This window comes from Anabrus simplex, chromosome 10 (assembly GCF_040414725.1).
Source record: "Anabrus simplex isolate iqAnaSimp1 chromosome 10, ASM4041472v1, whole genome shotgun sequence".
NCBI lineage: Eukaryota > Metazoa > Arthropoda > Insecta > Orthoptera > Tettigoniidae > Anabrus > Anabrus simplex.
In genome coordinates, this window is record NC_090274.1 from 99,636,081 (window position 1) to 99,651,338 (window position 15,258).

At 37.2% G+C, this 15,258-nt stretch overlaps 1 protein-coding gene across 1 annotated transcript in view; it reads left to right on the top strand.

The window, feature by feature from the left end:
* LOC137502396 (zinc finger protein 782-like) overlaps positions 1 to 15,258 on the top strand; it is a 68,089-nt gene that overhangs the window by 800 nt on the left and 52,031 nt on the right. Inside the window, exons 2-3 of the mRNA XM_068229461.1 lie at positions 2,298 to 2,427; positions 7,287 to 7,382. Of these exons, the coding sequence (XP_068085562.1) occupies positions 2,362 to 2,427; positions 7,287 to 7,382 (162 nt within the window). The 5' untranslated portion in view covers positions 2,298 to 2,361. The remainder of the gene's footprint in view (positions 1 to 2,297; positions 2,428 to 7,286; positions 7,383 to 15,258) is intronic.

Genomic DNA, 15,258 nt, shown 5'->3' on the forward strand with positions numbered 1-15,258 from the left:
TCCATACCTAATCCTATCCCTTTCCCTTGGACTTGTTAGTGCAACTTTAAACTACTAGCAGGAAAGGAAGAAAAATCTTCAGGAATAAATTCTGTCTGTGGAAACTGTAAAAGGTAGTTACTTGAATGTTAAACCATTAATATATTAACAGAATAACCTGTGATGGCCAGAAAATGTAAACACGACGCACTACAGTATTGTCTCCTACATTGAAATATACTAAATACAATTGATCATAGTTTCCTGAATAGATATGGGTTTACATAGAAACATGTTCCCTGGCAATGCATAAGAATTGACTCAATTAGCAACAGATGGGAGAAATTGTAGTATTCATTGTTATTGCAGTATGTCTGTGAGGCACTACTCAAGGTATTCAACACAGAAAAGTTTCGTACCACCTGGGGAACAATAGAAACTGCTAAACATTTAAACAAATTCTTTGACATGAAACTCTCTTCAAAGGATGCTCTGGCAAACACCACTTGGTTGTGTGATTTGACATGACATGCACAGCAAAATAAAGAAAGTATATTTGAGTAAAGGTTGGTGGCATTGTTTGATAAAATGAGCTGATAGCAGTATATTATAAATTTTTGTTTTTAGTTCAACAAATTCTTCTTCATTTTCCATTTCCAGCCCTCTGGGTTGAAATGTGAATCAAGAACATCCCTTCATGTCTTCCCTATTATTTCTGTAAGGAATTTCATCTTGGCCTCCTGCATTCTGCTTTCATCATATTTTATTGTTGTCCATGTGCCTGCTGCATATGGCAAAATGGTGTGTAATACGTTGGGTGCTAAATTTCCTTGCATTCTTTTGGGATGTGTCAGTTACGGACTATATCTCTCTCACATTGGTAAAACCCATTGATTTGTTCAATACTCTTTCCAACTTCTTAATTTATTTTCCCATCTTATGCAATTATTTTCCCTGAATACTTGAAGCTTTCCACTACTTCTAATGGTCTTCAATTTCCTTCAATATTCCCACTTCCTTCTCTGTTACCTCTAGTCACCACTACTATTGTACACTTTCCACACTTATTTTCATAACATATTCCTCTATCTCCTAATTCCGTACAGTATCTTGTTCTTGTACATCAATTTCATCTTCTCCACATTTTACTGCATCATCTTCAAAGAGTAAGGCCTTTGCCACCTTGGTTCCCATTTTTTGTTGTATACTCTTTTGAATTTTACCAATGAATGTAATGGGGATTGAGGGGATAAAACACATCCTTTTTGAAGTCCTGTTTCTACTTTGAACCAGTTTGTTTGTCCTATCGTGGTATTCTTCCTACTTACTCGCTTTTCGTTTATGGCTTTTATTATTGGTTCTTCTCCCCTCCCTGCCGTCATTTTTATCAATGCATCCAAGACCACTCACCATGGTACACTGACATATACCTTCTCATTATCGATAAGTGTCACCACTAAAACTTGCCTAAACTCCCATCTGTTCTTCATCATGTTCTTTAGGTTCAACGGATTGAAAAATTAAAAAAAAATATGTTTACACTGAGTACGAAGTATGACACCGTATGGAAATGAAACATTAGATAGTAACTGATGCTGAGAAAAACAGAGTTGAAGCATTTGAAATGCTTTGTTATCAGAAGTTTTTGAAGATCAGATGGATAGAGCATGTCTGAAATAAAGAGATAGTGAATCAGCTCAATGAGAGGAGAATGGTTTGAGAAAATTTGATCCTAAGAAGAAAAATGTTGATAGAACAAGTCTCACGGCACTGTGAAGTTGTTCAGTTAGTTTTGAATGGTAGGAAGTTTCGCAGATATGCACCCGGATGATCAGAGTGATATGCAAATGGAATAGTCACTGAATTTTCAAAACATTTTGTGCATTTTGATCACAATCAATAAACGTTCGATTTTTAACAAGAAACGTCATCTTTCTGTGGTTTCAGTTCCATATAAAACTGTATGTGAATAGCTATGAATACGATATAATATGTCATGTGAAACTAGGGATCTTTTGACTATGATCTTGATATCGACATAAATGTTAAATTATGTTTCCTATGGAAGTGAACACTGTTTTAGAAGTCATGTAAAACTGGAGGTTCTTAGCTATGATCATAGTATCAGTCATAGAAAACTTGAGGTCCTATAGGTAGGATCACAATATCAACAGTCATGAAATGTTTTGAGTCTTTTTGGTATGATCGTAGTAGTGAAGATCATGTAAAATCACAAGCTTTTTGCTGAGTCTCTTGACAAATAATGTTAGTAGCAATGGCAGCAATAATGTAATATATTGTTTTGGCTTATATTTCAGTTTATGGTCATTGGAAGTAATTAACAATTCCAGTAACTTCTAACTACTTCAGTTGCAGTGTGAAATGGACCTGGAAGTAAAAGTTAAGGAGGAACCAGCGTGGCTTGAAGGAACAACAAATGCATCACTTGTAAGTCTCATTCCAGATAACTTTATAGAGATCAGAATTCAACCCTTAGTAGGTGATTAAGTTAGGCGGGGGAATAATTTACTATGTGCTTTCTCAATATTAACACCAGCAGTCACCATTAGTTGCATGAGCATCTGGGCACATTACGACCGTTTTGTTTCTTTGAAGGGAATATGCCACAATGCTATACAGAAAACTGCCAACTCTTAGGAACTACAAACCACAGTATTGACGTACAGTAAAACCTAGTTATATTGGAACGCAAAAATCGGACTTCGAATTATATATTTTTTAGTTCACCACCAACTCGTAGTTCAGATAAAACCAACACTTGCCATGTCCCAAAATATTGTTAAGACCTGTTACTGCATGCAATTAACATTGATACACAGTTTATTCCCTTCAAATGCCATAGGAATAAACTATTTCTAAAATGTATCCAACAGTGTGCATTTACAGTACTCAAATAATGCACTTGGACAACTCACTGATAAACATAACCTCATGCAACAAAAGAAAAAAATGTATGATTCAAAGACGTGAAAAAGTCTGTGCTGGCTCCTCTGTGCATGTCCGTTATTCATTGAATTACTGTACTGTACGCATTTTAGATGTCCTGTACTTCCACAGAAAGTACTTATCCAATGTTCTCAAAACATTGTGGCTTATCAAACTTTTCTATGACGAGGGGAGAAATCCTTTCTCTTCAGTCTGCATCACAAGTTTATAACACAGTACAGTGATTCTATCCTTGTACAATTTCCTGCTATGGTACTTCTCTCGAAAATCTTCTCGTAATTGTCGCATTATGAAGTAAACTTTCAAATCTCATTGAGAAAGCTATTTCCTAAAAGTATCCAACAAGGTGCATTTACATTATTCAAATAATGCACCTGGGTAAATCACTGGTAAACACAACATTCACAATGAAAGAAAATCACATACGATTGAAAGACAAGGACAAATTATGCTGGCTGCATTGTTCAAATGCTTTATGTTTTGGTTTACTGTTGTGTTTGCATTTCTTTAGATGCCTTATACTACAACGGGAAGTGCCCGACGCCCATAAAACATCGTAGCTTGTCAAACTTTCCTATAAAGTCAAATAATAATGCTTTGCGTCTTGCTTCCCTGTGCGTTGCAACACAGTACAATGACCCCACCCTTGTACGATTATCCGGGTGGCAATCTCTCCTATGAAACCATGTCTGTTTGGGCTCGACATTAAAAGAAATGCAGTTTCAATGGCATTTACGATATTGTTCGGTGCGCATGAACTGATTATATGCACAATTTTTCGCCAACTGTCAGCATCGCCATTGTTTGTGGATTCTGCTTCTCTGCACACTGTCTGCTGCATAATATTGTGGCTTTCCTTAAAACACTGAATACAAAAGAATTAAGATTTTACTTGAACTTGGCAAATGTGAAGCACACTGTAGATGCACCGAAGTGAGTGAATGTACGGAAAACTACCTCAGCCAGTTCCGGAAGACGCATTCTATCATGACCCGGATAAATTTTGAATTTAAATTACTCTAAAAAACACCAATTTTTTTAAAATATTGAGGCAGTTTTGAATTGAAAGTCTGAATTTGGGTAATGGGGACCAACACTGTTCTTTGAATTACGAGTATCCATATTTCGAATCTAACATTTTGTATAACATGAAAACCATACCTCATATTTCTGGGAACAGGAGCTGCTTTGAATTAGGCAGGATTTTGAATTAACCAATTTTAAATTATCTTTTTTCTCCTGTACATTTATGGGTCAAACTAATGACAGAAACATGGTTCATGGAACAAGGAAAGAGGTTATGGTGGCACAAGTCACCAGATAAGGGCTGCCTAATGGATAGTTGGCCTCTAGCATTTATTAGGGTGATGGCACTGCATTCTGTGTTTGATAGTGGCATAAAGTTGAATCAATGTTGTGAGCTTGATATTGAATGAGTCTTGGTTAGGTCCAGGTAGTGAAAAAGTTGTGATTAGCCATGTCTCAAGATTGAGTCTTCAGGGCATTTCATGTGTTATGTACCCATTGACTTACTTACTGTTTTTAATTTATTACCTCTTTTGGTTATTGAAATAGATTTCAGGAGGGTATGTGGTTATGTATTTATTCTGCATAGTTTGGTAATGGACTCTTTGTGGAGTTGACATAATTTCTTATCATATCGGCCAATTGCTGTGATAATAGTTGCTGAAGTGATGGTAAATGGTGGGTGCTAGATTGAATTAGGTTATGGCCATTAGGTCCCTGGCTCTCATGGAGAACATATTTTTCCCTCAAAATAAATTACAGGTCAGATTTTCATCATTCAAACTTCTTTACAATTACACTAATGTTGGGTGAGCATGTAGAAAAATTGTGCCTTAGAAGTTTACTGTGAGTGTAGATTGTATAAAGAAAACACCCTGACAAAAGCGGAGAGGCAGTGGAAAAGTTTTGGAGAAGATGCAAGATTTTTCATCACCTTTCCTTGCTCTGTCTGTTGCTACTCTAATCACAATCCATTGCAATGTTATGAGTGTGTGGCTTTCAGTTCAGTGGGTGTTCATCTGAGGGTAAACTGATGACATGCTAATTTAATGTCGGCAAGTGTGATTTGGGTTCGGTCTAGAGGTATTTAAAGAAGCTGAATTATCCCAATACATGTCTGTAGTTTTACTGGCATGAAAGTGAATTCATACACATCATTCTGGCACCTCAGGGTCTTTGAAAACCTTGAGATTTTGAAGAGAGATGTTCAATGAATAACTGTGACTTGACAGTAATAATCTGTTGCAAACACTGTGAACTGCTAATATACAGACGAGATATTGCCCAATAGTTGCTTTAAGCTGAAATTCTGCAATTAATAAATGCAATTCTGAGAATAAATCTGCGGTTTTGAGTTCTGAGTTAGTGGTACTACAGAAGAGAATGGTGTCTGAACATATCCAAGATGTAAGTGTACTGCTGTTTCAAGATCTCTACCTTTGATGTATCTTGTTATGTTCTGTGTCAGACCTGAAGCTGGCATATGAGTGCACTCCTGATCGAGAACTCTAGGTTTAATATTGGTTATAACACTATTGCATCAAACTTGTACAGATATGAAAATTATGTTAAAGAAATGTTTGCCAGTATCAGAAACTGTTAGCAAGTGTGTTAAGTTTGGGGTTGGATTAGTCTGTACTTTTTACTGCCGTTGTCAAAATTACTTTGGTTTAAGGGTTGCATCTCTTCTATTTTTCCCCTCTGATTATAATAGAGGATGGTTGGCCCATTGTACTTTTTTAAAACTAATGTCTTCCAACACTACTGCACCACCATTAGCACCACATGTTAAAAATTATTACTCCTATCATAATTAGTGTAGAAGAAGTTAAATTACAAATATTCTGTTAGTGTTCTTGAGACTGGATACACCACTCTGCTAAACAAAATGTCAACACAGGTATGATTAATCTGGGTTACCCTCACTTCCACAATGTGTTGGAAGATATGTGTGTTAAGGAAAGAGCAGATTTGCCTATGGCATACGAAAGATAAAATAGCTCAAAATCTAAATATACGTTCTCTTAATTTAAATGTTTGCTCAGAAATTGAATTCATTTAGAAATGCAGAATAATGATTATCTCATTTTATTCCACAAATACAGGTCAGACTCTATGTTATATAGAGAACCATGTATACGGGCTTATACCAGAACATAAGCTTTTGATCACAGTCCCTCCCCTCCCACTGAAGTGCTGACAGGGTTTTGTGAATCCTAGTGAGAAATTTAAAGGTTGCGTAGTAGATCATAAAAGAGATTTCAAAACTGCAGATATACACTCCAACACTGTTGATTTTCCACTGACAGTGTTCTCATCCCCACAGTTCTTCACAGAACACTACATAACATCCTTGTAGTAATAAAATATTTCATTTGTTGTTGCTTTGAGTTTGTGCTACATCAGATCTTTTGCTGGTATATGACTGTGATAAGCCTGCTTCTTTCATGTTTATTTTTGTATTTTACACTTGGAAGCATCGAAATATGCTGTTTGAAACAAAACTGTCTTAATGCTTTATGTAGAGCCTATGAGCTCTGCAAAACCAGAGTAGAGATTCTGATTCCAATATTTCAAGATATTTTAATCTGTCTGTAAACAAATTTTATGCAGAGAACAAAAAATTACTTAGAACAAATGTAACACTTTTAATTGGTTCTAACAACCCTTAAGGTTATATTGATATGATTGTACATGTGAAAACATTTCATAAAATTCAGTGTTTATGTCTATGGCTACTTACTTCCAAATTCTCTGCGAGATGGCCCCAATTCCATCTCTGGTAGGATATCTTCTGATATGGCTACAAAATGCTTCTCATTTGATATTCGGTTCGCTGGGCTGAGTGGCTCAGACGGTTAAGGCGCTGGCCTTCTAACCCCAACTTGGCAGGTTCGATCCTGGCTCAGTCCGGTGGTATTTGAAGGTGCTCAAATACGACAGCCCCGTGTCATTAGATTTACTGGCACATAAAAGAACTCCTGCGGGACTAAATTCCGGCACCTTGGCGTTTCTGAAGACCTTAAAAAGTAGTTAGTGGGACGTAAAACAAATAACATTATTATTATTTATTATATTCGGTTCTCTGTCTCATTCTTTCTCTGGTGTAAGGAGTGAGCAAAGATAGCAACACCATTCTCAGTACAGCCTTTGGTTATAACAATCCCCTGCTGGTAGAAATCTTCCTTAAACATTAGACAAATTTTGAAAGTAACTGTAATACTGGCAATTAATAGAATAACATGCTCATTTGCTCATGACAGTGTTTGTAGATGTGTGTTACAAGCATACCTAATATATCTTATTTTTCACAGGAAAAAATTGAACATGCATCAGAAGTGATAGCTCTGAAAGAAGAAGTTAAGTCGGAATTAACAGAGCCAGGGTCAATGCAGGAAAACTCTCTTGAGGTAATGTACATAATTTGATAAGACCTTGTCAGGTAATGAAAATTGTTAGAAATTGGCTCAATAGATACCAGGGTTTGACCCTTCATTTCAGTGCACATGGTTAATAATCCTATGGAAAATATACTTTTTTATGAGATTGACTGTTTACTTAACTAATTTTCACGTTTCCTTCATGTTGTTCAATGATTTTGTGTTATGAATTGTGCAGCAGTTAGGATTGCTCCAAGGACCTCTACTCTATATCATTTGGGACCTGGTATCATTCCTACTATACTTTTGACTTCGTAAATATTCTCGAACACAAAATAGCTATAAAATACATTCATTTATTACTGTTCCAGGATATTTTACTAGTTGCTTCCAAATGAAACACCTTTGTAATCTTATTAATTATATTAATTATTGATTTCTAGATAATACAATTATTTATAGATACAAGTTTCAGGTGATATGCTTGTTTGCTTACTTTGAGGGTCCACTTATATACTACACACATTGTAGCCATCTTGTGGCAAGTGAAAAACATTCTTATACTTCCTAATGTGGTTGTGTTGTTGCTAGTCCATTGTGACGTATAATATTACTTAAGCATGCAATGAATATATAAGCCATTCAAGAGTTATCTTCCCTTTCTGTTTCATACTTCGTAAAGGATAGTGTTTGTGAATAGGCCTTGTAAATTCACCGTTACTCATCTGAACATTTGTTACATGAATTAATTTGTCACTACCGGGGTACATATTTGATCACTGCCATCGTCCACTTCATGGCATGGGTCATCTTCTTTCAGTATGAACATGTTGCTATGGGGTATTTCATTTCCCATTTATTGAGATACTAGCATATGTACCCGTTCTTCGCATGGGAATTGTTAATCAGTTTCGTGAATCTTTAATGAATTCATTTGAAGTTACATGCCTGTATTCAATCATTTAATACAGCACATTAAACTGATATTCTACCACGAAAGCACATGGCAGTAACTCGAAGTACATTAAAGCTGAACAAAGTGGAGACGGAATAGGGTCAATCGCATAGTTTATTGAACAACACAGTTCCTTTTCCAAAATTGTTCGTAAATCTCCCTATTTCTTGGTTACATATTGTTGTTCATCTGAAACCGCGAGTGGTGCTGTGGCTGAAGAATATGAAACCAATCATTGGCAATAACCTCCCTTATTATCTGTTCGTTTGAAAAGAGTAAACTGGCTCTTTAATTAAACTGTTTATCCTAACTTGAAATTACATGACAGCCTGTAAAACAGTCCATTAATCATAACCCCCTTGTTTTCCTCCTATCGAAAAGGTGCCCATGAGAATATTCTTTTTAGGAATTGATTTCCCTTAAGGCTGGAAGATCTCTATTCTGATCATTTATATTTTGTGGGAGAGTAAAAATCACTGTTTTGACTCCCAATAAACCCCCAAAGCAAACCTGGATTTACAAATAATATTATCTTAATGCCTACCTAAGGACAGGTATAAAGTTTGGTAGAAATATATAAGGCAGTTTCCCAGTTATAAGAACTCAACAAACAGGCAAATTGACAAAAATGCCAGAAGGAAAGTCTGCTTAAAGTTAGGCTGAAGAACCTTCGTTAATGATATCTCCCTTAATAATCCTTATATTGAAATGATGCACATGAGGAAAAAGTTTCTGAAATTGATTTCCATTAAGGCAGGAGGATTTACATTAAGTTTGGTTGTGTATATTTCGAGGGAGTGCGAAATCACAGTTTTGGATTCTAATAAACCCTAGTTAATTCAGTGATTTAGAAACAGTATTGAACCTGAAACCAACCCGAGGACAGGTGGATTTTAAATATGAAGTTTGGTAGAAATATATCCAGTAGTTTTCCAGTTATAAGAACTCAGACAAACAAACAGGCAAACAGATACCAAAGCTAAAAAAATTCAGATAATCATTATTACACCTGAAACAGAAAACTGAGTAAAAATGCTGCCAAAATAGTCAATGTACAGACACACGGTCATTTCAATTTTATTTATATAGATTAAATATTAGGCCTTCCCCTAAAGTATCATTTCACTTAGCGTGAATATTATTATTTATAGCCTGGATTCTTCGGTAGCCGGCAAAATTCCCATTCTCGCTGTTAGAGAGGGGCTTCATTCAATTCATTCCTGACTTCGTTGAATGACTGGAAGCAGGCTGTGGATTTTTATAGCGTGGATGCTGTGCCTCAATCCCCGGATTAAAATACCGATTTTCATTCTATTCTCTTACCTTAATCTTCAAGAGATCATTCCTTTACGATTCTTTTCATTTTAAAAAATCACCCTCACAATTTTCCTTGTCGATATGGACTAATTCCCATGTGGGTTTTACACCTTAAAACAGTCATGCCGAGAACCATTGCCAGTGAACATGACTGAACCATATTTCCAAATTAGCAATGCTCGACATTGATATGGACTAAGCAGCAGAAGTCTGAATTCATGAATTCTATTATCATAGTACGGTAAAATTGTATTAGACATAAGTGATCAGAAATTGCTTTCCCTCATTGTTATGTAGTACAGTACTTTTCAACAGGACCAATACACATTATTTGCATGTCATCTCCTCCTCAGAAAGTAAGTAAAGTAAGTCATATGTGTACCAAGATTGCTTGAGAGGTATGCTTGATTGCACACGCCTACATCCATAATCTTGGTCAGGTTGGACATTCTGACGGGTTGAATATGACTTAAACGGCATCCATATTGTCACAGTTCCTCTCAAGAGCCTTGGAAACTATGGTTTCGAAATTAATATCCGTGTACTAGGGGTGTCTTGCCCCCACAGTCATTATTTTTGTCAGATAGTAAGTCGTATGTATACCAAGTTTGGTTGAGAGCTGTGCTGGAACATACATACAGTACTTTCATCCGTAAGCTCGATCATTTTGGACAAATTATTTTCCATCCCTTCTTACCACCGTGCCAATGGGGATGATCTTGGACTTAAATTATATGTGGAGTGTGACTGTTCACCGCGGTGACTCCAAAAAGTATGAATTCTACATTAATATAGATCATTTTCTATTATTTTTATACTTCACCCCGTTTCCATCCCCGCCCAATGGATTCCTATGTGTCGTACACAGAAGTATATTTTTCTCAGACAGTAAGTCATATGTGTACCAGTTTTGTTTTGCAGCTATGCCCAGATGTACATGCATAATCTCGCTGCTGTAGAATCCTGGAACTGACATTGCCATGGTTACGACAGTTCATTTCCTAATCCAATTCCTAGAGCAGGGGTAGTGTGCTGCCAATATCTCTACAACGGTTGGTTTAGGGCATTAGAACATGGTTCTTGGGGCCATAGGGCTTACCGAGTTTTGATCATTAGCTTTGTCTCGTCCTTGTATGACAAATTGAATATTTTGCCTATATTAGCCTATGTTCATGTGCCAAACGGCCTAAATCTAGGGAATGAAGAGAGATGTTAAAAATTCCTGTATATGGGGTTATCCACAGGGTTCTAAGAGTTAAGTATACAAAATTTCGTTCAAATTGATGGAACGGTATGGATTTGTATAAGGTACATACAGTCAGACACACAGACAGATATTCTGCTTTATGTATATATCTTCATTTGACCATTTCCTCCAGGAGATCTGGGTTAGCTGCTGAATATATAGCCATGTGGGCAAGGTTGTGATGGGAGAGGAAGTATAATAATGATCAGGGAGTGTAGTAATTGGCTCTCCTAAAAGGAAATGGGATGTTGTTAATTAACCTGGATCCGCCCAGCGTGCCATATATGGGACGGCAAACTACACCTTCTTCTTGGACTCTTATTATTGAAACTGCGCGCACTGTTTTGTTTACTACAGCATTGTCGTGTTCAGAGAAGTCTCGCCGAACATCTTGTGTAGTTTATTTTAGTATATCGTACGCATTTGTACGATAAAGCTACATAAAAAGGAAGTCTTGTTTTCATGAGTGCCAGTAATGGCTGCACCCTTTGAAGTAAGTAATTCCTGGTTTACTTCTATAGTTATGTATATGGACCCAGTTGTGCTATATTTTTCTCTAAGGTCCTTATATGTATGAGGATTAGCTAAGATATGTCTTGGTGATGATAGGTGTCCTTTCATTTGAAGTAGAAATTTCGTGGTACTTATCTGGCACGCTGGGCGGAAGTGCTGTCTTTCTGTCTGGTACAACTCAGCATATAATTGTTATAGTTCTGATGTTCCTTTCCATTCATTTAACTTTTCTTTATCAACCTAGCAATGCACGATAGTGTAGGCTGTAAATCATATGATTTAATTTAACCATTTTTAATCACAAGAGTATTTCACATAAAATTTACACTACTTTGCGGTTTTCTTGTTGAAATGTATCTTTTATGCGGTTATTCATCCTGTATTTTCATATGCTTCACATTTAAGGGTTCATACGTTTTTCTAAGAGAATTTCATTGCGAGACGTACTCGACTTGTTGGAAAATTATGAACTTTCCGACGTAGAAAATGTATTTATGGAGCCTCCAGACACTGCAGTTTTGTCAGATGATGACAGCGGAGATGAAACTGAAGGTGGCTTCGCCGACAATTTACCTGGTACCCAGCTTCAGCGAACTAATGCATAATGCATGGCAGCTGAAACACATATCTCGAGAAGACATTTTTCACCTTGATTTTCGACGAGCAATTGTCCAGACTTATCTTACATGCTACGAAGCTGCTCCCTTGCTCAGCAGATCTAATTGTTTTGGACATAATGCAGTACAAGTACTTTGGTACGATGGAATGCATCATTGGCTTTCTATAATTCCAGGAGCGAAGAGAAAATTGCCTTGCTAGGCCTAGAACCCAGTGTACCAAGTCCAATGTAGGTTTATGTGTAGACTGTTTTACTTATTATCACTCGCACAAAGGTAATAAGTAGTCTGTACTTGCCTTTCAGATCATCACCGTTAGTGCAGTACTCACATGAACAAGTGACTTATCTCTGTACATACCGCTGCTATAATTCCTCATACAGACTGATTGCGATGTAATAAGTGATTTAGGTAGCTTGTGATATTTTAGCATTATTATCTTAATTATAAATTCATTTCCTCATACAATTAACAGCTCAGGTCATTTACAACCCCTATAAAATCATCCCTAGCACCAAAAATCTAGGTATTTTTAATAGGTCTGGAACAACATTATTTTTGTAATATATGCAAATATTGAAGAAAAACTTGTATACTGATGATTTACAAGAGAAAGTGTTGGATAAAGGCGTATCTGCAAGCCAAATGCGGAATAACATCCAAATTCTCATATGTGAAACGAAAGACAGCACTACTGCCCAGCATGCCATATATGGCACATGGCACGGGCCTTTTTTTCGGAAGTTACATGTCGATTAAATAAAATTAAAGCTTTTCTGGGATCTTCATAATGCACATTATCCAACGCTAAAAGTTGCAAGATGATTCTCAAAAAATAAAATCTTGGGCAGATCCAGGTTATGAAGTGTCAAAAGGGTCATCATTTAGCTTTGGTGAGAGGATGTGAGAATGTGTTGTAAGAGTGGTCCATTCTTTGTTGGTGAAGCGATTAGAATCCATCGTCACTCGTCTGAGGTGATATATCAGACTCCTGACAGCAGCTTCCCAGTTTCCACCAAAGTGCGGCGCTGCAGGAGGGATGAAATGTCATGTCAGTCCCATGCCTGCAGTTGTGTGAAAGAGTTGGCTTACTGACGGTTGCTTTGTAGAAAGGTCTTAATTTCTTTAGCTGCTCCAAAAACGTTTGTGCGTTATCACTGTAAATGTTGAGGTGTTGACCTCTATGAGAACTAAGTCGATAAAGTGCAGAGAGAAATGTTGTTGTGGTGAGATCAGGTATCATATGTATGTAGACAGCCTTGTTAGCTAGGCAGTCTGGTCTTGTTTGATCTCACACCATTTTTTATGAGAATTTGGCCAGCATAGTGTATTGAAGTTTTCAGGAATGGGTACGTCGGGGTTACGTGCACCCTTTGTGTATTTCGCATTAATTGTTCTGAGGTATCTGCATTCAACCGAGAGTGTAGCTTCTTCCATCCCCCTTGCTGATGAGATCCTAAACCTGCCTCTCCGGAGAGTTGAGTGCCAGGATGAAGCAGTCAAAGGTGTTATCATAATTATATTTGTGAGACGATATGGTACAGAATTTCTAATGTTTCCGCTCCAGTAGTATTGGAGTATTGTGCAGTCTTCTGCCGACAAGAAGATTGCCTTCTTTATCTTTGATTGGATTTATAGTCTTAATATGAGTTGATAGTTTCCTACACAACATTCATCCAACATTTGTCTACAGGGTTCAACTCCAATATGAACAGTGGACTTTCATTTCACTCCGTGGGTTGTTTACAACAATCTCAGGTAATTACATATTACAAGTCCCGTGACTGGTCCATATTGAAATGTACATTCATTCCATAATGTTAGAAACATTTATTGAGATCAACCTGTTCCATACACATTGGGTTCTGTTCTAAAAATTAAGATTTACATTTTGTCATACTATTTTAACGGGACATGTTTCGCCCATTGCATGATCATCACCCGTGATCTCATGCCTAAAGGATAAAATTTATGATCCTGCTTACTCTAGTCAGAGTGTTACATAGAGGAACATGTGTCATAGAAATGAGGAAACTTGTTGTAAGTTCGCAAATGACAATTTACACAATTAAAACATGTCTAAAAAATATTTGGTGAGAGGATATGAGTATCTGTTTTAAGAGTGGTCCATTCTTTGTTGGTGAAGTGATAAGAATCCATCATTCCTCAGAAGTGATATATCAGACTCCTGACAGCTGCTTCCCAGTTTCCACCAAAGTGTGGTGCTGCAGGAGGGATAAAATGCCATGTCAGTCCCATGCCTGCAGTTGTGTGGATTTGGTTTTCTGAGGGTTGTTTTGTAGAAAGGCCTTGATCTTTACCTACTCCAAAGAAGTTTGTGCCTTATCGCTGTAAATGTTCAGCCAACAGCGCATAAGCTCAACTCTCCTCCGCCACACCCTTCCCTCAATTCCACACAGATACAATTCAAAAAGTTAAAGTGTGATTTGTTCTCATGCTGCAAAGGCTACTAGTTCATATCCCAAAGTTTGAGGGGGGTATGTAAATGTATACACAGCGTTTTTTGTCAAATTTAACCCTTTGTTCCCTAATCTTCAAAATCCTTCTACCCTCCTCTCAATACAGATTCTTCACCACACATCCCTCAGCTTTCGATTTTAACATTCAAGCTGTAGCCAACTTCAAGCACGAGCGTCGCCATTTGACTAACAGTACAAGAGGAAGCTATCACATCGGCTATTAAAGACATACACGGCAACACAGTTGTGAACCTTTTTTCACCTCTTCATAAAAATAAGAAGACTGTGGACTCACCTTAGGGGCTGCCTGGCCGAGGCAGTAAAGGTGTGCTCAGTTCGCTCGGAAGGACGTGGGTTCATATCCCCTCAGGAAGTCGTAAAATTTAAGAAACGAGATTTCCATTTCTGGAGGTGCATATGGCCCTGAGATTCAGTCAGCCTACACCAAAAATGAGTACCAGGTTAATTCCTGGGGCCAAATACGGCCGGGCATAGAGCTAACCTCTCTACCCCATCACGTGCCGAGGTTACAAATAGTGGAAGCCTTTACCTTCCACTCCTCCAAGGGCCTTCATGGTCTGTATGAAGATGACTTTGCTTTACTTTTCTTTGTGGACTCACCTTACAAATACTGGTTTAATAACAATCCATCAGTCACACAGCTGTACACTCTAATGTATGATAACATTACAAGCTTCCTACAAGAATATTCAATGTCATCTTTCATTTATTAAACTAATTAAGGTTCATAGTAACCATTCTACGACTTCAAATTGAG